Genomic DNA, 24,464 nt, shown 5'->3' with positions numbered 1-24,464 from the left:
TTCCAAATGAAGTAGATGAAGGGAGTGTTATTGCAAAGACTCTTCAAATATATCTTAAAACGGGAGGGGAAAAAACAAAAACAAATCCAGAGAACTGTTGATTTTTTCACTGGCACTTGATAAAAGAGTTGTGACATCAAACCAACGCTTGAAATAAAAAGCTTCTGTAATGAATGCTGACCTTTGCAGTGGAATTACAGATTAATATTAATATCACTGACAGGAAAAAAAAAAGTCTCTATCCAAGTAAGTTGAGCAGCCTCTGCAATAATTTTTTGTTGCAACATCCTTTTTATCTCTTCAGAGTAGTGTCAGTTCACAAACATTCAGGAAGCCAAAGCAAAATCATAGCATGCAAAAATCTGAGCTTTCTCAACCCTCTTTAAAAATGATGAAATTTCGAGGTTTCCTGTCTTGACAAAATTGTGTAATGTTTTAAAGGAATGGCAGATTACCAAAATGCTCTGTGATGATTTATTGTACTCCTCAACTTTCTGTTGTGAAACAAACTGCAGTATCGGCTTGTTCTTAACAAACCAATGCATCAGTCATAATAGGGTCTTGCAATAGGATCAGGAGCAAGCTGCTGGAGAGCCCTGCAGATGCTGTCACGTGCTCCTCGCTCCCATCAGCTGGAGTGGAGAGCAGGCTGGACATCCTGATTGATGCTGGGCACTGCTGCAGTAAGACCCCAGACCAGTCAATGTTTTTACAGATACCTGGAAACATTTCGTGCCAATGTAGAAATAGCAGTGCTGGAGGGAATGTTATGATTTGCCATTCAAGGCATCCTAGGCATATAGAAGTACCTGAGAGAAATCTATTAGTATTACATGCAATAACTTTTAGATATTTTTCCTCCGCTCCCTAGCCATGTCCTGGGTGTTTTAACAAGTTAAAGAAATGTTTTTTTGCAGGAGACAGAGTACATAGAGGCACTTTCTTCCTTTATATTTTTGCTTTGCTCAGCGACCCATGACTAAATAATTTCTTGCACAGCCCCAGCTGGTCAGTGTAAGCTGTGAGAACCTTTCACAGCCTTTCCCACTCCTTCCCGCTCCTCCTCTGGACCAGGAGAAATGTCGTCTGCAATCCATGACCTAAGGGCAGTACAAAGTGCTGCATGATGTGTGTGTTGAACTTGACTGTCCCTGCATTTTGTCGACAGGAACAGCTTTGGATGTTGCTTTCAAGCCATTGATTTTTCAGGGTGAATATTTCATTTCTCCACAGTTTAAGACCTGTTTCAAAGAAAAGGAGCAAATAGAAAGGCAGTTACAGCAGCAGGTATACTTTTATTTTCCTGTGCCTTGTTGTTGGATGTAACTGAAGTACTGGCCCACAGATGCATTGAAGTAAAGTAAAATCTCCATTTCTTAAACTCTCAGCCCTTTCCTTCTATACATCAGTCATCAAAGTCAGTGGCATTAGACATGGCACTAAAGGATTCAAGCTCTTTGTTTTAAGAATAAGTTCCCTCCTTCCTTCTACCTCTCTTGCCCCACCAGAAGAGCAGGTCTTTATATAACTGGAAATAAGCTGTAGGACACATATTGGGACTCACTGGTGTATTCTAATGGAGATCGAGGATGCCGGAGCTTGTGCCTGAAGTTTGTCCATATAAAGAGTCTCAGTACTAGGTTTTAAGCTGTGTGTGTGTTCAACTGCAATTGCTGTCCTGAATTTACTCCATGAAGTACCTGTGACTATGGGCAGATGAGAGAGACCAGGTAGGGTGTGATTTTGCAGTGCATCAGGTGCAATTTTGCAGTGTCAGCTGCTCCATGGTGTTTGCCCCTGTACAATTTCTTCTTTTACGCTGGGCAGTGCCTTGCCTTTACCACAGGAAATTTTGAGGTACACACACACCCACAGACAGCCAGTGCTGAATAGTTGGGGCATTGGAAGTGTACACTTTAACTTTAGCTCATCTCGTTTGTCTATTCCTGCCTCGTGATTTGATTAAACAGAGCTTGTGAAGGACTTGAAACATGAGAGGAGTCATATAGTATATCTATTAGTTTATTTTCTTAAGTCAAATTATTTAATTCTGACTCAGCTTTTGCTCCTCCTTGCTCTGTCTTTAGGCAAATTCCAAGTGACTGTACCGGGCCTCAGAAGGCCTAAGAAAAGACAGAACCAAAGCTTGAGACCTTAGAATTTGTTCCTTTACCAATATTATTTATTCTTCTTGTTATGCAAGTGCCTATCCATGTACTTTTGTTTGAAACTATTGAATGCTACTGTGTGTAATGATAATGCCTGTTGGTTATAGAAAACACCCAGGAATATACTTGCCATATATTGAAACCAATACTTTATCAAATAAGGAGCGTCAAGATTCTGGCATGGTAGAAGTCAGATTTCTTAAATAATTTTTTTAATCATTAGCACTCTGAAGGGGCTAACTTAGAAGTATTGCGGCCCATGCTGCGAGGGGTGGTTCTTCTCCGTTTTTTACTGGTGAACTTGTATGTGGATATTCTGTTGGTTGACATCTCCTGCTAGTAATGCATTTCTTGTTTTTCTTGTATTTTGGCAGACAAAAGACCTCCCAGTAAAGACTGAGCAGCCCAGCTTCCCCCCTCCACTCTTTCTCTCACCATGCACTAGTTATGGGAACTGTGGATTGCTTCTTCACTATCAAGATCCTCGAGTACATCCAATGTCTCGCGGGACACATGAACAGCAACAGCACTCAGTAAGGTTCCCACTGTTTCCCATTTCCCAAGGCCACTGATTTTCTCACAGCATGGTAACCACAGAAGAATAATGTAGTGCTATCACACCGCTGTCCTCACCAATAACTACATCTGTTGTCTCCCAGTTTGTTTTTGTTTCCAGATCAAAATTGTGTGCTGGTTTCAGAATTACTCCTAGATCTAGAACAGCCTTCTTGATCTCTCTAGACTTTCTTCCCTGTCTGTCTGGCCAAAGATGCCAAGTTTCTTTCAATAAGCATGTTCTTTTCTTCCCCACTGTTCCAATGTCTTTGGTACTAAATTGCACAGAATGCTGCCGTGTCTCAAGTGAAGCATAACCAAGTGAATATTAATGTTAACATCGCCCTTTGTAATGCTTCTACAATTTATTCTTCTAGGCATAGAGAGGAAAAATAACAATAATTTAGACATACAGTTGATAAGTTATACTTGAAGTATATATTCTTATATGTTGTAAATAGTACTTGCCAAAGTAAGCTTATCTGTAATACCACTAAGAAGAAAAAGCGAATTATTGTGTATTGGTTTTCAGTGATACTGGTGGTCATTCTTTAATTTAAAAAAAATAAGGATATTTGATTTGACTCTTGCTGGGTTTTTTTTTCTTTAGATTAATTTACATCCATGTCACACATTTCTAGCTTTCTAGCTCTATTGTTAGCCCAAATTCATAAATGCGGATCTGGTCTGTACAGCCCGGTTCTGGGTGTTCAAAAGAAACAGTAGTAACAAAAATGAGGATCTAGCTGCAGTCAGAATTATTGTGTTGTCTTTCTTCCATTCGGTCTAAGAAAATTTGTTGACTAATATAACCTATATCCATGTCTTACACTGAATATTTCTTTCTCTGGCCCTATCTTTGGAAAATGACTTTCCTGATTTGCTTACAGTTTCTGTATTCACGGATAATATAACTGTCTGCTGTCAGGCAATACCACTCTAGTAGTATCTTCCTTCTGGTACTCTGATTTGAAATGGGATAATTTGAGGAATAAGGTTCTGCTGAGTGAGGGTGGTGCACTCTGGCTGTGCTCGCTTTAGCACTGTAACTTTCCCAAGTAGGCCTGTATATTACAAAAAACAAAAATAAAAATTAGCAGAAGTGCAAGCTGCATCTGAGTGTGGCTAACAAAATGGGAAATCTGCCTTTTTTTTTCCCTGGCGCACAACAGGGCCCTGCCTTCCTACTTCTCCCTCAGCATGCGGGAGAATGCTTTGCCCTGGGGCAGGTTATGGGAGGATGAGTGTTGAACTCTCTTTCAAGCTGTTTCAAGGAATGATATTTTTGAAGTGCTGTGGATTATTTTATATTCAAAGTGCTGAAGAGAAGGGCTGTATTTGTTAAAATATAGAGAGGACAAATTTAAGCATGGCGAATCTCATTTTTAAATGAGTTATTTGTTTATGTTTGTAAAGCTGTCATGTATCAAAGATGTTCGTTATTTGTGAATAGCTTAGCTTTTGCAAAACATGTATTAGGCTTTCAGACTGCAAGAATCCAATGGAGAAGTTGTGGTCAAACAAGTCATTTCTGTACTTCAGGAGTGGGCTTATCTATCTATTTGTCAGAGTTGGAAGTATTGCAGAACGTTTATCACTCCAGTTTGGCCACTGTCCCAGATTATTCTGGCTCTTCTCCCTGAATTTTCATCATCTGGGTTTCTAATTCTGCAAGAGATCACTGGGTTTACAACTTTGCCATTCTTGCTGGAACACTGGGGTCAGTCTGACTGGTTGCTTTGTAACTCCCAGTTTCATTCAGAGTTTCCTTTGAAATTCTTTTTCTGTGCAAGTGTAGCACTGCTGCTCTGAGCTTTTGATAACTCCCTGAGCAATTTGTCAGCAATGAAGAAAGGTGTTAGGATTTAATGAGTGTCCTGAGTTAACATATGTAATCGCGTGTGTTTAGTCTGTGTTTTTGCTTTTTCGTTCTTTTTGTATCTTGCACCTTTTAGTTTTTTTTACGTTGCCATAGAAGTGTTTTGCTTAGTCTGACATGAAATACATCTCTTCTGTCTTTTGAATTTCTTTCAAGTTTGCATTTTATAAGTATGTATGATAGGGAAGAATAGATTAAAGAACAGAAGATTCAATAGAAACTCAGAAAAGCAATGCAAGTAAGTGTATTTTGAGCCATCAGTGCAAAAACTACCTGTGCTTAAAGCAAAGCACAATCTTAAGTGTTTTGTATCAAAGCCTATTTTGTTTGCCTGCAAGCACAGAATTAGTTAATTCCTGTGAATGGTATGATTTCAGTGAAAAGGGGGCAGTCCTTTTTCCTGACAGTGTATAATGTTGATTATTGTTATGTAACCACCAAGGACAATGTGCATGAAGCTTAAATCTGTTTTCTGTATCTACAGCCACATCCTGCCATCTTAATTTAGGCAAAACTTCTTTAGAAGTCAATGAAATTTCTTCTCTATGACTTGAAATCTTTAAGAGTCTCCTTGGGATTACTTGGGATTTTGCCAAAGTAATTTCTGCAAAACAGGAATTCTCTCCATGGTTTAATTTAAAGCAGTAATTACTTGTAATTTTATAAACTTGTGTGTACCTTTAAAATCAGACAGACAACTTAATGCAGCTTCAACTGAATTGATTGGTCCTAAAATTGTTTTCTCTAGGGTAATTTTCTACTCATTTATTGCAGTGTGTGGTATAAGCTATAGTGCAATATTTCTTTCTCCCTTGCTGTTGCTAATCATGAAGGATTTTGCTGGACAAAACTACATTTATGTGGACATAACCTTCCCAGTACTTCCTCTTCTAAGAAAGATGGGGAATGTTCCCATCCCACAGCGTTTTCAAGAAGTTGCTTGATATCAGCTCATATAATTGTAACACTAATGCTCATCTGTGGGGAAGAGAGGAATAGAGAGACCTTTATTCAAAGGACTATTTCTGAGATACCAAAAAAACTGTTACACATGCATTCAAACTGGAACAGCTTCACCTGTCAGATCGATGCATACCAGGTTTCTCTGGGCTTCTTAAGTAGGACGGAGCCAGTTAAAAATGTGACATCTGATAGTATCTGCATTTTATTTCTCCCTGTCTCCTCATTCCTTAGCCACAGTACACTATAAAGCCCTTTTAAAATCTGATTTGTTTCTGTTAATGTTTGTTTTGATTTGTGGAATATAGAAAGGTTTATACCAATATTTCTGAGTGCAGCATCTAAGCCACATGTTGTAAAAAAACCAAACAAACAAAAAAACAAGCAAGCTGAAAAACTTGATCAGTGGAAATTTAAAGCCAAATATAAGATTTTTGTAAACTACTTTTGTATGACTAATAAAAAAACTTCACAGTACAATTATATTTTTAACATGTCACTATTCTTTTGTTTGAAGTGTCTATGAAGTCCATACTGCTGTAATAATGTTTTATTGTTCTGTGCAGCCAGACTATCAGTGGTATGTTCCTGACCAGTTTCCGCCAGATGTGCAGCACAAGGCAAATGGTAAGACAACAGCTGTACAGAGCATATTTTAAATGTACTTTTTTTTTTTTTAATGGGGGCCTTTGAGGGACATATACTAAACTGTCCTATTCCTCAGTTGAGTGTTTACTTAACAGTTTTGCTTCAGAGAGCTTAGTTTGGGATATACGCAACAGAAGCGAGGGTTCTAATGTGATGCCATCTATGTTATGGCTTTAAACTTCATTGCAATTCTTGAAATACCCCTATTATATATTATAGGATCAAATCAATGCCTCATTAAGCACCTAGTAAGAGTCTGAAGGAAAGGATATTCTCAGAGTTGGCGTTAGAGCATCTGTTGCTCCTAAGCAACAGGAACTAGCTAGGGCTATATTTAATGATGTGCTGAACTTGGGAGCCAAGGTGGATCAAAGTTTAGACAAAGTCCTTGGTAACAAAATACAGACTTTAAGATGTTCTTTCACTTTAAAGAAAAAATGCCCATTGCTAGCCTTGATCTGCCCTGATAGTTCCAGGTGCCAGCTCTGAAAACAAAACCATTTAAATAGACAAGTGCAAACTATCTGTTGAAAACCAGGAGTATTTAATCCTTGCGCCTGGATTTGAAATCCTGCAAAGTTCTTGGGTGTTTCAAAGTAATTGGTTCAGGCCATTCTAAAGACAGATGCTAGAGAGAACAAGAAAGAAGGGATGTGGTTCTGGGTGGGAATCCTTCCCTCCCAGTCGTCTTCTTCAGAAACTCCCCTAAACCACCCCTTTTCTCTCAAAAGGAGTTAAGAATGATGGCATCTAAAGGTTTGCATTTTGCTGTATTCTCATGTTTCATGGCCCTTTTTTATAGAGATACCATCCCAAATGAATAATACGCCATCCTGTGTTGTGCAAGGGGACCAGCAAAATCTGTGACCGTGTGCACTACATGAGTGACTGTATGCACTCCATATGTGTGTCATTTCATAGCGTGAGTGGGTACCATATAGCGTGGTAGAGAGACTACCTTGTAACATCCACACAAAAAAAATGGCTACAGAGAAAATTTGCAGTTGTTTGTTGTCCACCACATTCACACAGAAAAGAGGATATGGTGGGAATGTAGTTTGCTGTAGTAGAACCTCACCTTGAAATAAAGCACTAGCTTCCTAAAATTATATGGGAACTGTTTGGATGGTTTTGATGTGGTTGTAGGGAAAGTAATGCTGTGATTGGAGGAGTGGGCAGAAGATCAGTTTTGTAGTTCCTCCTACTTAACTCAGGGTGACTTACTGCACCAGAAGATACTGAGAGGATGTTTATAACAGTGCATGAAACAAGTCCAGCAGCCAGTTGCCAGTGGTCCAGGGCAGTACACTTACAGGATATGAAAAAAAGAGAATTCTTTTACCCTGTTTCATTATATGCCTTACTTCTGGCTCCCTAAAAAAAAAAAAAAAAAACACCCTCTTTAAAATCCATATGCTATCTTTTTCTTATTGTTCCTTGTCCAGAACATGTGAATACCTCCTTCTCAATGGAATAGTGTGTTGGAAATTCACAGATTTTTTTCCCTTCTCTTCCTTCTTCAGTCCCCATTAAGAGGAATTTTCAAGTAGTCCCATAATACAGCAGCGTGTAGTATGTCTACATTACGATCTTCAGGGCTCATATTCTTTATTTCTTTGTTAACAAAACAACAATGATTTTATTAGACATCGATCACAGAAAAGTTCTACTATAAATTCAAATGTACTAGACTGGATTTAGTTATGTATTATATATAGTAACCTATGTTAAATCTTTATTTATGACATTTATTTTGAGCAAGATTTCAAAGATAGAAACTCCATGAATACATGATGAAAGTATTCTTAATATTTTTTCCATTTCTTTGTTCTATTTTGGACTAGTGTTAATTACAATGGTGGGTTTAAATCAGCTAGTATGCTTAGCAGCATTCCTGAGTGTCATTTCTCAGCTTTCATTTTCTCATTAGATGATAAACTGACCATTAAATCTTCTCTCTTCTGAGCCAGGGCTTCATTACTGAAAAACTAAACACCAATGGAGTAACTTTTAGGCATGAGGCAGTCTCTTTTAGAATTACTAGTTCCATAGATTGTTTTTAGGGTAAACCCTTTAGTTTTCCTTACCTGAACAAATTTCCCTTTGACGATGGGTATTTTGTTTAAGGAATAATTACAAAACATGGGTCACAAACTGTAACATTAGAATTGAACACAAATGAAATATAAAAACCTGTTTTAAAGATCACTGAAATCTTATGAGAGCCTCTACACTGCCTCTAGTTAGCTGTGGGCCAAGGACTCAATATCTAGTTTGCTGTAAATGCCATTGGGACTGCAAAGTCATATGTCACCAAGGAGGGATTCATGGCTTTCTTGTGCAGCTTTGTGTGGCCACACCTAGTCTGTGGCCACCTTGTCCCCCCTCCTCCCCCCCCACCTTTGCATGGGAGGAATGCATTTATACCAAATTCTTTAGGCATCTAACTTAGGATCTTCAGGTTCTCCTATAACCGGCATGAAGGAAGTGTCCAGAGGCGATTCGGAGCATTTGAGCTGACATTCAAACTTAAGCCACAGCTTTGTAATCCAAATCTGTTTTACTTCATGGCATGCAGAGGGTTGGACTTTCTCCTCTGAGGAGGACAGATCTGTCCATGTGTAGTTAGGGGCCTGTGTGCTCAGAGTGATCTTTTAGCTGTCTACAGTGAGAGGCTCTTAGAGATCAAAAAAAGGTGCCTAAAGTTATGCAGTGTGATCCTCCTTGATATCAGGCAGATCATTTCATGGTAAAAGACTGTGGAAACTGTCAGAGGGAAAGAATAAAGATAAATATGCACTCATTAAACAACAAAAAACAAAAAACCCTATGAATCTAGCCTCTGTTCACATTGCTGCTACTTCCATCTCCTTAAGCAATGCTCTGTTAATATTGCTAGCTGTAATTTCATGTTTTCTGCTTCTCATGTAGCCATTTCTGTACTTTTGGTGTCACTGGCACTACTTTTCTTAGCTGCTGCCAAGTTCAAAGAAGGCTTAGAGGCCTGCTGCCTCTGTGAAGCCTGGTTTAAAATACAAACTGCTTTGTCTTTGTTTTCTGTAAGAAACACACCTTTTACTGTATTAGCACAGAAATAGGATAATTACTGAAATATTTTTAAAACTGCCACAGAAATTTGATCTATCCTACTTTTTTCTCCCCACTTCATTCCTTATTTTCCAAGTTTTCTATTCTAGTCTCTTATTTTCCCCACATACCTGTGTTTTGGTAGTAGGCAGAGGATCACTTATGCATAGACCTGAGAAACGGTGTTGTTTCTAGCTTTGAACTTTTACAGTGGGGTGATGGTTTGGATCTGGTGCTTTTCTGGTTTGGAGCCCTTTCTAATTAGACTAGGAGAGGCTTCAGCATAAAGGAAGGATGAGAAGAAGGGGGGGGGAGGGAAAAATGAAAAAAATCAAAAAAAACCCTTCTCTACCCTTTTTTCTGTTAAGCCATTTTTTACAAAATGAAGATGAACAAGCAGTGTTCCACAGTAGCAACACATGGTAATTGTCTAAATGAAATCCTTGCAGTTTAGCTTCATGAACAAAGCGGAGCTAAAGGGAGAAAGCAGCTAAGATTACAGCTATGAAATGTGGCTTTATGCAAAAAAACCCAAACTTTAGAGCTTGGAACAGTGAACATCGCTACTTATTTAAACAGGGTTATATCAGCTCCTTTCACAGAAGTGTTTCAGTGAAGTGAGGTTCAGTGAGGGACTGTGCAGTCCTTGGTACTTTGACTGAAACACCTTGGAGCTACTCTACACTTCTTGTTGGTTTTAGTAACCTGTCTCTCTCTGTCTTCGACAGCTAAGTATCTACAGGACATTTAAGCATTTATTCCTGCTGAAAGGGGTCTTTAGGTCTTAATCCTGAAGTGTTGGTTTTAGTGATCGGTCTCTGTTTTTTACAGCTAAGTATCTATGGGCCATTTAAGGATTTAATCCTGATGAAAAGAAGGGTCTGTAGGCCTTTCAGTACTTAAGGATGAAGATACTCTATAAAGAGAGCCAGTTACTCCCAGAGAAGCCACAGGCTGACACCTGGGACTGGGGAGACCAGTCTTCAGCCTTGAAATCATGTCAGCATTGGGAGTCCCTGAACAGAGTTTAGAGCTTGGCGCAACAGCATGCTCAAGTATCTTATCCCCTCCTTGATTCAAGTATAGCCTGGAAATTTACTGTTAGGAGTGTGCGTGCATGTGTGAATATGTGCAGGTGTCCAAACACAACTAGTTTTCTTGGTACACATTTTATGCTTGCATTTACTTACAATTTTTACTTGCACATATGCATAAATAAGTAAAATAAAAACTGCTGGCTATCTGTAGACATTCTGGGGCCCAGGACTGGATTCTGTGGGTAAGGCTTGGCTTTTCTTTATATTCAGTTTTGGTAATTAAGATTTAAATACCTTTATCTTTTTTTTTTTTTTTTTTGTCCGTAGTTGCCCACTTTTTTTTTTTTGAAATGCCTTCTTTGACCAGAAGTTAGTTCTCCCCAAAGAAAATTACAGTCAGAATATACAGTCAAATATATCAAATACATCAAATATAGTCAAATGCAGTCAAAATACAAAACAATGAATACTTCAACCTATTGGAATTGTGGCAGTAAAGAACTCTTAAGCTAGTAAAAGACAATGTATGTGTGTCTCCTGAAGGAGGAAATGGATCAGGGAAAATGGGAACCTTTAGAGAAAAATAACTAAAATATGAACTCCCAGCTGAGAAAGAGAGAGCAGAAGAAAAGACTCGAGATCTCAGAATTTAAGGTGAAATCATAATAAGGGGTTGGAGGAGGAACTTCAAGCAGAGTAAACCATAATTGAACTGCACTTGCTTAGTTAAAATGAGAGAAGTGAGACTTCCCATAGGAAGGCCAGAAACAGGAAGAACAGCTTCTTGGCACAAAATGTCCTGGAAAAGAGTTCCAGAAAATGAAAGCATTTTTGAGCATCAGTGAGAGGCCTGGCTGATAATACTTCTAATTCTCCACGCAAGATGAATACATTGCCTAACAGGGACAGAATAAGAGATGGTCCAGTTTAATTTTGGGCTCCTTAAAAGCTGCTTGCCTAGTGGAACAGGACTACAGCACAAGCCTGCCATGAAATGACGCTACCTTTGCTGCAAGAATTTGTGATAGAGATCTGTGCTGGCCTAAATCAAGCTTTCTTTTGTAATCATCTTTTGGCTACTTTATATTGATCACCCAACTTGTTTTATAAAATCATGTCTATGGCTTTGGGGAGTTTACTTAAATATTAACAAAGAATCCATCAGTTACGTGGCTTTGGGACCCCAGAAACCCAAAGCTCCTTAGGCTCCATAGGTTAAAAATCACAGCCTCTCCATTGGTAAACATGGAAACTTGGAGACACTTTGAGCTGCCAGGTGTTGCACAAGACAATGGAGAGTTACTGATCACATAGAATATAATTTTCAAAAAAGGATAAGAGAAGATTTCTCTCCTTCACAATGTGTTTAATGAGTTGATATATTGCATGCCCTTGCACATTTGCGGTGAAATGCAGTCTGAGGGCATGCCCATGGGCTGGGGTGGCTTTCATGCCAGGCTGCACTACAGGATTAAGTTATATGCCATCTGAATGCTTTGCATAGCCACAGGAAGCCAAGGGATTAACCTGCGTCCTCTTTACCTGTTGCTCTCCCTGTGTTTTCACAGTGCAGTCTAATGAAGAGGTTAGTTCTCCACTCCACCACTGGGATCTGAACTGAATCCAGAAATATTCAACAGGCAGTTGCAAACTGAAGAGTGTGGGCTGTATTCAGGTTTACTGATCTCCTCATACATGAAATACTCTAGCTGAAAGCAGGCAACGAGATGGATGGGGACATTTTGTGTGGAAGCATGTCCAGTCATGCTCCAAAGATGGACTGCAACAGTGATCAGGCTGCCAGGGAAGGAGCATTCAGGTGGTCCTCATAGGGAAACCACCAGGCTGCAGAGAGGATTATAGGCTCTCAAAAGCAAAAAGGGCATTCTTTGAAGGTCACAATGAAGAGAGAAGGGCAATGTATAAAGGTAAATGATGGAAGACATAGAGTTTAAGGAAGAAGGGAGATGCTGTCTCACTGCACCAGCAGAGTATTTCCAACAGGATAGTTTTTTCTTCTTGCCTCTGGGCCTGGTCTTTCCCCATATACTTTGCTATGCAGAAAACCTAGTCTGAAGATGTACTCAAATTCTTCCAGCTTAGCCTTGTTCCATCAGCTATGCTGGTATTATTTCTTGGAGGGAAATCAGCTCCTCAATCCCTCTGTGCTCTTATCACTCAGCATAGCTGGAATTACTTTTTGTTCTTTTTCTTTCTTTTTCTTTCTTTCTTTCTTTGGAGCAAAGCATAAAGAATTCCAGCAAGTGTACTTAATGACACTTTATTTGGCAAGCAGTATTGACTTCCTTCCTTATCCAACTGTGCAAAATTGAAAAGACAGTTGAAAAAAGATTGGGTTTTGGAGATTTTCCCTGAACCCATTCTTTTAATCAAAAATTATCTGGAAAAGAAGTTTATTGCTCAAAGCTTACAGAAAACAAGAACCTTTTTGCATGCCATAAGTGCTGGCATGTATTACCTCTTTCACTTGCAAAATTAATCTTACTGTATTTGTTTTCTCAGCAGAAACAGTTACTGATCTCAATACATGTATTCAAGAACTATAGTTATCTCTTCAGAATATTTGATATCACTACTGAATTTCTTTGACCTAAACTGTACATTTTGACTTTGAATCCAGTTATGCCAGGTACAGGGAGAAGCCAAAACTTAGCCCTTCAATTCTCTCTCAGCTCGAGGGGTAGCCCTGGTGGAGGGCTGAGAGAGAGGCGAGGGCAGCTGGTGACCAGCTCATCTTGGCACAGCTAAGAAGAGCAGCACTCAACCTGTAAAGCCCTAGGGATGCTGACATGAGCACTTTAAGAAGCATGATGCTACTTTCATTATAATATTGTCTCTTGTTCTCTTTCATGCTCTGCTGCTTTCCAGATTTTTGCCCTCAAGGTACCTACTTTACTGCTAATATTGTTATAATTAGAACTAATTGGAAAAAGAAGAGGGGGAAGTGTGTTGTTTTCCACTGAAAATAATAATAGTTGGCTGGGGTGGGGGAAGAGAGGGAGGAATGAAAAGCTGCAAAAAAAAAAAAAAAAAAAGGTTTATGGAGGTCTTCAATGAAAACCCGACAGAAGAAACTTAATAAACTGACATCTTAATTTTCCTGGGGCAGGGGGGGAAATCCTAAACATTTGTGGTATTAGCTTGCCCTCACTGCATACATTACAGTAGAAATCATCTGTACTCCATGCTAGTTAAGACAGGTATTTAATTAGCAGCTTACTGTCCCACTGGGAATGAAAATTTGATTATTTTTAGGATTCTTCCTGATCCAACTTGATTTCTGCTACTGCAATGCAACAAAAAGACCACTCAGCGCGCACAATTTCTAATTCCAGAAGCATGAGAACTTGCCTTTTTTTTTTTTTTTGAAAGGCAAAAATAAAGTTGAGCTAAAGATCACAGAAAATTTTGTAGTTTTCCAGAGTACCAGGCAAAGAGGAACAGGATATGTAATTTAAACAACAGTATGACTTTATTTCTATGAAACAATGTATCAGGATTTACCTATATCTTGTTATTTTTTCAGTAGATGTTTAGATTTCTAAAAGGTTCAAACACACCAGCAGGTTTTTTTTTTTTTTCTTTGAGAATGAAATGTAAGGAAGAATCAAGGCATTTAAGGGAACTTGGAGTTCTCTGCTATGAAGGCAACGTTAGTTGTGGCATTCTAGTGATAGGTTACATGGTGGTTGTTTTGATTAGCTCATTCTCTTTCCTGCTGACTTGATGAAGCATGCATCTGCTATCTGGAAATATCTTTAGTTTCTCATTGATTATCTAAGGAAGAGATTTAAAAATTAGTTCCATCCCATTTGTTCATTAAAGTAATTGCCAAGTTCTGCTTATCCTAGTTATACAGAGTCCAAATTCCTTTGCCTATTTTACATATTTTAAGAATAAAAGTACTTTGTGCTAGGTTCTGAAACCATCTCCTATTGCAAAATATCCAGAAGGTTATCTTAATGTTTAATGTTTGCTTAGGTGAGACAGATTGTTTGTGGGAACTACATGGTATATTCATATTTGCCTTCCTCTGTGATAGACCATGCCTGTAATGTTGTGGTATCTGCTGGTTTGTACCAGCTGGACAAAAACTTTTGGGGCCAGTGGCATCCTGGCATAATTAGGTCCATAAGAAGGGTGACTTGAGTGTGTCCCAGAGATGGTATGAAACCCAGTGGGCCTCAGGACTGGGAAGAAACAAAACTAATTGCAGGTTGCCCCCGCTGCAGTGCTGCTTGAGGAGTCTGAAAATCAAGGTCCCCTACTTTTTTCAGATTATATTGTTATATGAATACTGTCATTTGGTGTGAAACTTGGAACACGTTCTTAGCTAGAAAGGTTTTGTTTCACCCTGTCTTCTGTTATGGGGGGCTATTAATTTGAAATGAAATTAAGCTGGCTCTGCATTTGTTATGCTGATTCAAATTTCTGCAGTGGGATGCTACGGACCCCCTTCTGGCAGGGAAAGGACTGAAAAAGAAGTAAAAGAGAGAAGATGCTGGAAAATCAGGACCAGAATAGTGTATTGTTCTTACTATTTGCTTCCTGAAAGCCATTGCTCATTTTTGTTGCATATTCATTTTTATGGCAGTCAGTGCTGATACCACAGAGCTTTGTAATTTGGAAGCTGAGAATAAACAGAAGGAGTTTTCATAAGGTATATGATCAGAGTTATCTGGAATTCTGTAAATGCAAAACTGGAGTTACAGGGTCTAAGTGTACCTGTTCATACTTCTATCAAATCATTGGTTGCTTTGGAAAAGCTTTATTTTCTAAATAATTCTGTGGCAATCAAGACTGAGATGTGTGCCATGGTGTAAACATATAGTAGTCCAATGGATATGTGAACTGTGGAAAATCTTCCTATTTCAGGGGTGTGTGTGTATATATATATATGCATGTATGTAAATACCTGTGTCTTTCTATCACTTTGTCTATCTCACTCATGCACAAAGAATGGGTCTGCTAATTGGTGCTCTTCCTGGCTTTCATGGACAAATAACATGAATTATAGCTCTAGATACTACCTGCAAAGAAAAAGATGTCACCAAAATCAATAATTCAGGTGGTACTGCTATTTGCTACAAATGTGGATGTTTTGGATCAAATTTTCTTTCATATATCAAACATTGGATATCATCAGCATGGTGCATTCAGAAGTGAATGATGGGGTTACTGTGTAGCAGCTGCAGAGCAATTCTCTTAGGCAAATTCAGAATACTGCTGGAAATATTTTACTCTTACTGTTTCTCTTGTGAGCAAAGTACTCTGCACTTGTGTGGTGTGTGTGTGTGTATTAGTGATGTGTTACAGCATGTCAAGAGTTTCATTTGAAACTTCAGGAAGGAAGTATGTGTTACATTGGCAATAGCATATTTCCTTTTTTCAATTATATTTTGTTTTCCTAGCTCAAGTGAGTTACTATCAAAAACATGTTTGAACCACAGACACCTAATTAACAGTAGGTAGTACTACTTAATTCTTCCCTCTGTCATTCCTTATCTGCTCTCTTGGGTGCAGCTAGTGTTAATCTATATTTAACAAGCACTTCCAAATGTCAGCCATTCTTTTTAGAGGTCTAAAAGGGTTACATGAGGACTTTTGGTTATTAGACCCTACTGTTTGCTCCATATCAAGTATCCTCAGGAACAGATCACAGTAAAGAGATAGATGGAGACTATTGGCTCATTGTGTGATATCCCTACCCTCTCTTGCTTCTTTATACTTACTATAATTTGTGTTGCCCTGATTGCAGGCTTGCAATGATGTACAATACTGACTGCAAAAAGGGGGAGAAAAAAAGCAGAAAAGAGGGGGAAGTTAATCATAAGAGAGTTGTGCTTCTTAATGCCAAAATAATTTGTATTGATTTACTTGCAGATACATCCTTGGAGAAAGGAGCCCATCCCTGACCACCTCTGACCTGGAGAAGCGTAGACCAAAGGCTGCAAACTAGTCTTGCAACTTCATTATTCTGTTTTGTTCTGGTTTTTTTTTGCCCCTAGCTTCTTATCTCTGCAGTACATATTATTTATGCCTGGTGAAATCCTTGCGAGAACAATAGAAAAGCAGATCATTCAGGCTAGTGATCCTCAGGATCCAGTTAAACTCTGCTGGGAAGCGTTACCGCCCTTTGTTCTGAAGATGCTGTTTGTGCTGGCTATGAGAATCTATTAAAATGCCTTATGATAAAAGATGCAGCTATTGCTGGGGATTCAGAGACTGTCACATCTGTTTTGAATTCAAGAGCTTTAAGCCCTATAGTGTTGTGATATTTTTTGTTTGAGAATTGCAGCCTTTTTTATTTGATTCCTGGGAATGATTTGTTGATGTACCATCTTGAATTCTGTACTTTTTTTCTTGGTTGTTTGATAAAAAGGAAAACAGTTTTACTGTTTAATGTTACAACACACTTGTATAATTGTAATCAGGGTACTACAGATGTCATGCCAGATAAAAGGTGCCTACTTCCATTTTGAGTCAAGGCCAGCTCTGCTTTTGATTTGGCTCCAAAATTATATGAAAAACATAATCAGATTTTTTCTGTGTACTTATTTGTATCAATAGAATGTTAATAGAAATATTTCATGGGTTTAACTTCTCAGTGAAAATGGCTTTATATTTCCAGATGAATCTAGTAAAGAATTTGATTGTAGTGAATCTGAACACAGTTGTGTGACCTGTAATCTGAGAATAAAACCTGGGTTTCTAAATGAACCTGTATTTAGACTATGAAACTTTTCAGAAAGTCATGGTGATGGATGCTCAGTAAACCTTGCTTGATAATCTGCTTGCAGGATTTTCTCTTCCCTTCAGGCTTTAACAGGACAGTTATTGGAAGGTAGGTACCAGAACCAACTGGAATCCCACTTGAAAGAAGGAACCGAGATTTTTGCACCAGAAGGAGAAAGCCACGTGAGATGTCCTCTGTAGTTTCCTGATAACGAAGTAGTTAATGAGAGTTTGAAGTTCCATTAAAAACACCTGAGCTGTGCAAAGACAGAGTGGTCAGAGATTGTCTGCACATGCGATTTCTGCCTTTAGAACAGGTACTTCCATTCCCATAAACATACAAAGGCCTCTCCATTTAAATAATAACCTCAAAGAATTAAACATTTTCAACATTTTATTTTGGACGCAGTGGGGAACAGTCCATGGGAAGGAATTTTTGTGCTGTTAAACTTCACAGCAATGCTGCTTTTGCCTACACTGATCACAGAAATGGAGCACTCCTAACATGTGACATGAAATCAAGAACATGAGCAAAGGACCAAGTGAACCAGTCTCCAGGAAGAAATTGCTTTTTGGAATTTGACAGCAACATTAGCAACAGAATAAACTCCCAAGTCACCATTAGAGATACAAGTTTTATCTCTGCATGAATATGGAGTTGGCTAGCAGACACTATTGCAGCAGACAGTTTAACTAGCAAACAATATAACTGTGCTACTCCTGATTAGTGATTTGGCTAATAAGGGTGAGATCATGGAAAATGCTAATGCAGTGCCTTCGGAAAATCCAGTTATAACGTAACCTAATTCAGTGCAAGCTCTCAGCACGTGACCAGTGTTGTGGGTAGAGCACTCTACGCTCAAAGATGTAGTGAAGTCTCAAAACAGACGAGCCTCTGTGTAGCTGGTGTGAGAGGCAACAAACCCCCATTTCATTTCCTTCAACTGTTCTCCCCAATTAACTGTGAAGATTTTGCCTTCCATTTGCGGAGCTCAGTTCATCTTCTTATAATTTGTGCAAGCATTATCTGGCCGAGCAGATGATTCAACATGAGCCATTCACAGTCAGAAAACAGAGTTTGTAGGGCTATCTTGTTTTCTTGGTTTAGTCGCAGGCTTTTAATGTTTAACTGGCTTGGGCCCAATGCTGTAAACCTGGACTCATGCGGATCCTAATAATGCTAATTGTCAGGTATCGCTTGCACAGTATGCTAGAAAATTTGTGTTTTTAATTAATACAAAAGGTCTTTATAGCTCTTTCCTCTTAATTTTCTTATAATGATGTATGTTTCCCAAATGCAGGTGCTGTCATCTATTTGAATTAGCATTGTCAGACTCGAATAGTCCAAAGGATTTGGTTTCTTCAGTGGCCCAGGCAAGTTTGAGGGGGTGAGTTATGTTAGTTAGAAGCAACTATAGTACTCAAAATAAGAATTTTGCCATTCCCTAGCTTTGCTGAAACTGAGCATCAACACTCCCAGTTCTTCCTGTAACCTTTTAAGGAATCTTCTGGGCATTTCCCAGTCTTTGTTTTATGTTTTGTTTTCCAAACACCTGCCAAATTGGCCATATGAGCCTTTCAGTTTAGCTTTCTCCAGTATTTTGGTGTATCAGTGGTGAGTAAGGATATGAATTTTACAGTAAGGGCTCATGGCATATGTTTGTGAAAGATTTTTTTTTTTTTTTCCTCTTCCATTTTTTGTAGGAACTGTTCAGGGTTTGGGAATATTAGGATTACTAGGCAAATTGCTAGTGGAGCAATTCACAGAGACTTCTCGTGAAGGAAAACTTGGTAAAACTTTGGTTTAACTGGGCGAGGAACTTACTTGAATACCTGAAGCAGTAAGGGCTTACACCAGAGGGGTGTGAGTACCCCCTGGTTGCCCTTGTCTGTCGCTGTGGCCAGTGCTGAATGCTTTGGGAGAGAACTGAAGAAGCAGGACAAGCATAGAGTGGTCTCATGTCAAAACCTTTCAGTATTTTAAAGGGATATGTACTAGCCCTAAAACTTCCTGGTTCACTATAGAGCTCTGACTTCCAGCCTTCCTCCTCCCACAAGGCAATTGATAAATGCATATTACCATATCAGCTGCTGTTTTTTGCTTGTCTAGCACAACTCCTAATGTGATGCACATGTACACATACCCTATGTCAGTGCTGGCCAGTCTTCTTACTAGGTGTGATGCAACAGGAACTTAAATAATATCCAAGTGCTACTTTTTTATAAGAACTCAATTGCCATTTCAAGAATGCTGAAAAGGTGTTACATTTTTAAATAAATAATGAAGAACTGACCCTTAATGAAACTGATTACTCAGAGTGTTAAACTGACGGGGGGGGGTCCCAAATGTCTTTTTGTCCTTGGAAAGCTTTGTTACTTCTGGCGAAAGCATACGTGTTGATACAAATTCATATGGATTCTGAGTGACAAGTTATGATATCTAATAGATACATGAAATTTTACTGTATAACAAGTCTGAGAGAACATTCAATGTTCATTTTGGCATGGGTTTCTGTTGACTATTTTTCTAAATTGAACTTTTCCATATGGATGCAGCATTATATACTAAATATCTTGTGGAGAATTTTTCATTTCTATAAATAAGAGCAAGTAATCATATGCGAGGTTAAATTATCTGCCTCCAGTATTATCTTCATGTTATTTCCAATATCATATGCTGGGTTCACTAAATGATGTTTTGATTACCATAACAGTAATTATCCAACATTAAAATATGAACACATGTTTGAACTCATGGAGTCGTTAAAACAAATGTGGTAGTTGAAAGCTTGGGGTCTGCTAGGAATCTTTGTCCTATCTTTTAATTTTTTTATGGAGCTAGGCTAATGCGACACCAGTGTTTTACTGACATAAGTTGTTTGTTTTGATTCACCACTGTTTCAGTTCCTAGGCATTTCAAACTCTGTGCTTCTCAAAAAATTAATGTTGTTTTAAAACGGTGCTTATCTTCTGAAGGCCTGAAGTGCTATTTAGTGACAGTAGTGCCATAGTTTATTACCTTCTGTTTCTATACATATTTCTTTCTACTTCTGTACATATGTACTGTGTGGTATGATATTAAGGTTTCACTGATAATAACTAAGTTGTCTGTGATTATAAATCACTAAATAGTATCCCTCTTTAGTCTCAGGCTGTCATCCATTTTAGGAAAGGCGAACTACTACTTTGAAATTGTCAGTAAAAGTTGGGAGCTGTTTTAATTGTCTCCGTTCTGGATACAAGCGGATGTGGAATCTTGATTAGACTGCAGGCAAAGCACACAGGGGTGTCTCAAATACACACATTTTCCTATCCTGTAGTAGGAAAGCTAGATACCACAACTCAGGATGATTTGAAAGATTACAGGCAAAATCTTGGATCACGTTACCTTCTTCCTTTAATACATTCACTTGTTTTTGATCTTCTACTGCATCAGTATTATAGTTCTTGCCCAAATAACCAATCTACATCTCTCATTTTATCTCCCACTTGGTATTTACTTCTCTTGGTCCCTCACAGTTTCTTATCTTTCCCCTTTCTTTTCATAGCTATTGCATCTTGCATGATAAAATGTTGCTATTGCACAGTCTTCAAGTTCTACCTATCAGACACACTTTCCTCTTCCTTCAAATCTCTTCCCACTTCCAAACTTCTTCTCTGTATGATTGATGTCTAAACACTTCTTTGTTTGCAGTGGCCTTTCATAATCTGATGTACCATTCTTATTTGCTTTGTTAAATGAATATCTCCTGGAGAAATTCAAGGCTTTGTCTTCTAGATCTCCTTGCAAGGAATGTCATTCTAAAATCCCATAAGAGGAATTAGTGTGTTATCTTCTGCAATGCAAAGTGTTATGTTGTTATATGTAATTTCATGAATTATAGCAAGAACACCTCATTAGCAAAAATATTTTTTTCTGAGATGAAGTGAATTATATAAATAATAAAACTAGAAATGCATCATGAATACTGTGGATGAAAGAAGGCACTCTCCCCTTTGGCTCAGGTTCCCCACACCCAAAGACTTGCACTTCATTAGATCCCTGTCATACTTCCAACTTCCACCCAGTAATTACTCGGTCAGCATCTAACTTTCCTTTACACCACGTTTTAGGGGAATTAGGATTATGAGAAGCCCAAATTTTCCCGTCTTCATCTTCCTTTCCCCTTCTGTATTCTAGAATAGACTTAGAAAAAGCTGTTATCATATGACTCTAACTTTTGGTCAAGCAAAGCTCAGTTGCTCCAGCTCCCTGTATTTTCGCCCCCCATAACAGACAGGGAGCAGAGCCTTACCCTAATGAGCTGGAAATACTGCTAGCATTGCCTTGCCTATACCACCCTGCAACTGAGCTTGGAGAGTATTTCTACTCAAATTGAAGTTCTCTCTCTTGTTTAAAAAAAAAAAAACAAACTCAAGATTTAAAAAAGGTTTCTGTATTTTAACTTTGTTATGAGAATGACAGAAGAATTTCTCTCTGATTTTTGCAGATGCAAGTTTAAAGGTCTATAAGACACCACAGGATGTAAAGTATTTTTTTGATTAATAAAACACTTTCTCACCAGGAGCCAGGATGCTGGCTAATTCTGTGTTTTCACTTACAACAGCAACAGCTTCTCTTCCACCTGCCCTATAAATGGGGAACACCCAGGTGCTTCCTGTCAAGGGCTGCTTATGCAAGAGCAAAGGGCTCATGCTAGCCACAGACCATGAAGTACGCTGGTGGTGACAGTTGTGCACTTGGGGAGAGCAAGGCTGAGGGTAATGAGGGCAGACAGAGAGGGTCTGTGATGAAACATGTTTACTGGTGCAATTTGTTGATCCATATATGAATTAAGATCTTGTAAGGCCAAGAATGTAGACTGTAAATTTGTTGGTCTAATGAAAGGTATCAGAGCAGTAAGCTTCAGGAATCTTCCTATAGCTGATGGACAAGATTTTGAGAAGGGAAAACTCATGGATTAGAAGGCAGGATATGTGCCACCAGTGCTTATATAGCATAAATTAAGAGAGAAGTTACAGCTTTGATGGAAGAGTAAAGGTCTTTTATTGGCATTTTCCTCATCAGTTTGGTTCATTTCATTCAATTATTTGGTTTTGTTGGGAAGAGAGAGGGAGATGTTTTAACAGTCTTGGAAGAAGTTTCCATTTTGTGCCTCCCTGTATTCAGGCATCCTAAATCTCAGCTCTTTGTAGTGTAAATCCCAGGTTAATCCATCTGAGGCAATGACATTGCGCTGTGTAGAACTGGCACAAATGCAGGTCCTCTGCAAGTTATTCAGAAAACCAGCTGTTTAACTAAATACAGCAGTCACTTAGGACTGCTACTTAAGGTTAGGTATATAGTACCAGCCAGATTATTTGCTGTGATAAGAATTGGGTAAGAGCTGTATGTTTCTAAAGACTGAAATATGAACTGGTCATCTTGTAATTCCTATTTTTTCCCCTCTTTCTCTACAACATCACATTTGCTGTGTGTTCTTTCTAGTCATGATCCAATGTGGAATCTGTAGGAATAAAATACCAGAAGAAACAGTACTTGTTGTGCTGACCTGACGGCCTAGCAATAATGCCAGAAAAACATGGTCCTCAACAATCAAAAAGCAGGATATTTCATAGTAAACTCTTTCTGCATAAATGACCCGTTCAGACACCAGAACATCTTTGGAGGACCAATTAATTTCCCATATTTTCAGCTTCTGTTTAGAAAGGAATGTTATGCCTGTGCAGAAAAAAACCCTGTCATTTATGAACTGCTATGATGCTGCTCTATTTTATTCTCAGTAGCAAGTGAAGGATTGCTTTATTCCCTGTTATAATTGCCCTGTAGTCAAGGGTTAGTAAAGATGGGGGTACCGGAAAGGAAACTTGGAGACTCCAGTGATGTCCTCACCGTAGAAAGGAAGAGAACTAGCTAAATTCAAGTCTGAGGCATGAATATTGCATTATAATTAATTTAAACCAGGCTTGAGTTTGGCCCAATCATGCCAGCAAAGGAAGTTGCTCACAGGGATTGTTCCTAATCCATAATAACAACAATTAAAATTCAAACAGTGTGATATTAATATCTCACTATCCATAATTTCTGAAGAGACATCTGACTTCTCTGAGGATTTGGGTGAGGCTGGGTCAGAGCACTGTAGCTGTTTTTCTGTTTCTGTCTGATAGATTATTAATTCAGGTCTTTGATGCACAGCTAAGAAAAAGCTACAAAAACAGAAAACCTCACCACAAAATCAAACCTAGTGCATTACAGGGTGACCTCTGTGAACCTCAATTCTGCATTGCAAGATACCTGTTGGGCAATTGAAAAAATATTTCCAGAAAAAAAAATTAATCTGAATGTGCTGTTAATTTAATAGTATTCCTATGGAGAGCCTTAGACAGTGCTACTATTCACAAGCTTACCATAACTTCCTGCTGTTCCACAGATGCTTATGACGGGCTCCAGTTTTCATGCTCGTTCCTCTGAAATCCTTTACTTTTGAGTCACAGAAAACCATCTATTTGCATTTTATGAGTCAAGTGAGGTTTGTGGAAAGTAAAATTCCCATTTGAAGAGAACTTGTAAAACTAGTGCCGTACCAACAGGAAACTTCCAAATAATTGAATTCTGATTAATAAGAGGTTTTTTCCTTGATGAATGATAACATTCAAGCGATAGCATGTGAGGCTATCTGTATCTGAAAACACAAATAAGAGACATGGGAAAAGCAAAGAAACTACCTTTGATTAGTACAAGGGAGGAGGATACTAATAAGAAGGAAACATGCCTTTAAAACCTTCATGTTTGTTCTGATTCATTCAGTCTGTTTTGCCCAATTTTGTTTAGTTCTAAATGTAAGCATCATTTTTGTAGCAAAACAATGTAAACATTGTTTTTGAGCAGTATTTAATTATGTTTTAAAACTGCTTAATTTTATGAAGACTACGAGCCTTTCTTCATCTGAAAAGACAATAATACAAACATATTGCACTTTGATTTGTGTGTGCTAGATAGTGCATATCACTGACACAGTGTATCATGACTATTAAGTAGATGCTGTTCATTTTTGTCATCTTTTTCAAGAATACTACATTTCAATTGCAAGCATATAATCTCCATTAAATTCTTCAGGTTACTTTAGATTTCTACAGATCATCCTCTGAAATTCTACAGACTTTTTAGTTCTACAATCCATAGAAATACAGTGGAGGTCTGTAAAGCCATGCTAATTCCAGCTTTGTTAAATTGCACAGGTTTTCCTTGACCTGTAGAAGGAAATGCATGTAGATACTGCAGGTTCTTCCGGGTAGTCTATAGACTATACATGCAAGTTTTGAACTTGATAGACATGTGAACACATCCCAGTTCACGTTTGCTTGCATAGTTGC

General features: G+C 38.4%; 1 protein-coding gene across 1 annotated transcript in view; it reads left to right on the top strand.

Annotated features, from left to right (window-relative positions):
• The window catches only part of TNIP3 (TNFAIP3 interacting protein 3), a 55,958-nt gene extending 38,902 nt beyond the window's left edge, over window positions 1-17,056 (top strand). Inside the window, exons 10-12 of the mRNA XM_067297094.1 lie at window positions 2,543-2,701; window positions 6,129-6,189; window positions 16,239-17,056. Coding sequence (XP_067153195.1) covers window positions 2,543-2,701; window positions 6,129-6,189; window positions 16,239-16,270 — 252 coding nt within the window. The 3' untranslated portion in view covers window positions 16,271-17,056. The remainder of the gene's footprint in view (window positions 1-2,542; window positions 2,702-6,128; window positions 6,190-16,238) is intronic.
• Window positions 17,057-24,464: the final 7,408 nt, after the last annotated feature.

The sequence above is a fragment of the Apteryx mantelli genome, chromosome 5 (assembly GCF_036417845.1).
Source record: "Apteryx mantelli isolate bAptMan1 chromosome 5, bAptMan1.hap1, whole genome shotgun sequence".
Classification (NCBI taxonomy): Eukaryota; Metazoa; Chordata; class Aves; order Apterygiformes; family Apterygidae; genus Apteryx; species Apteryx mantelli.
This window is presented reverse-complemented; position numbering and strand designations above follow the sequence as displayed.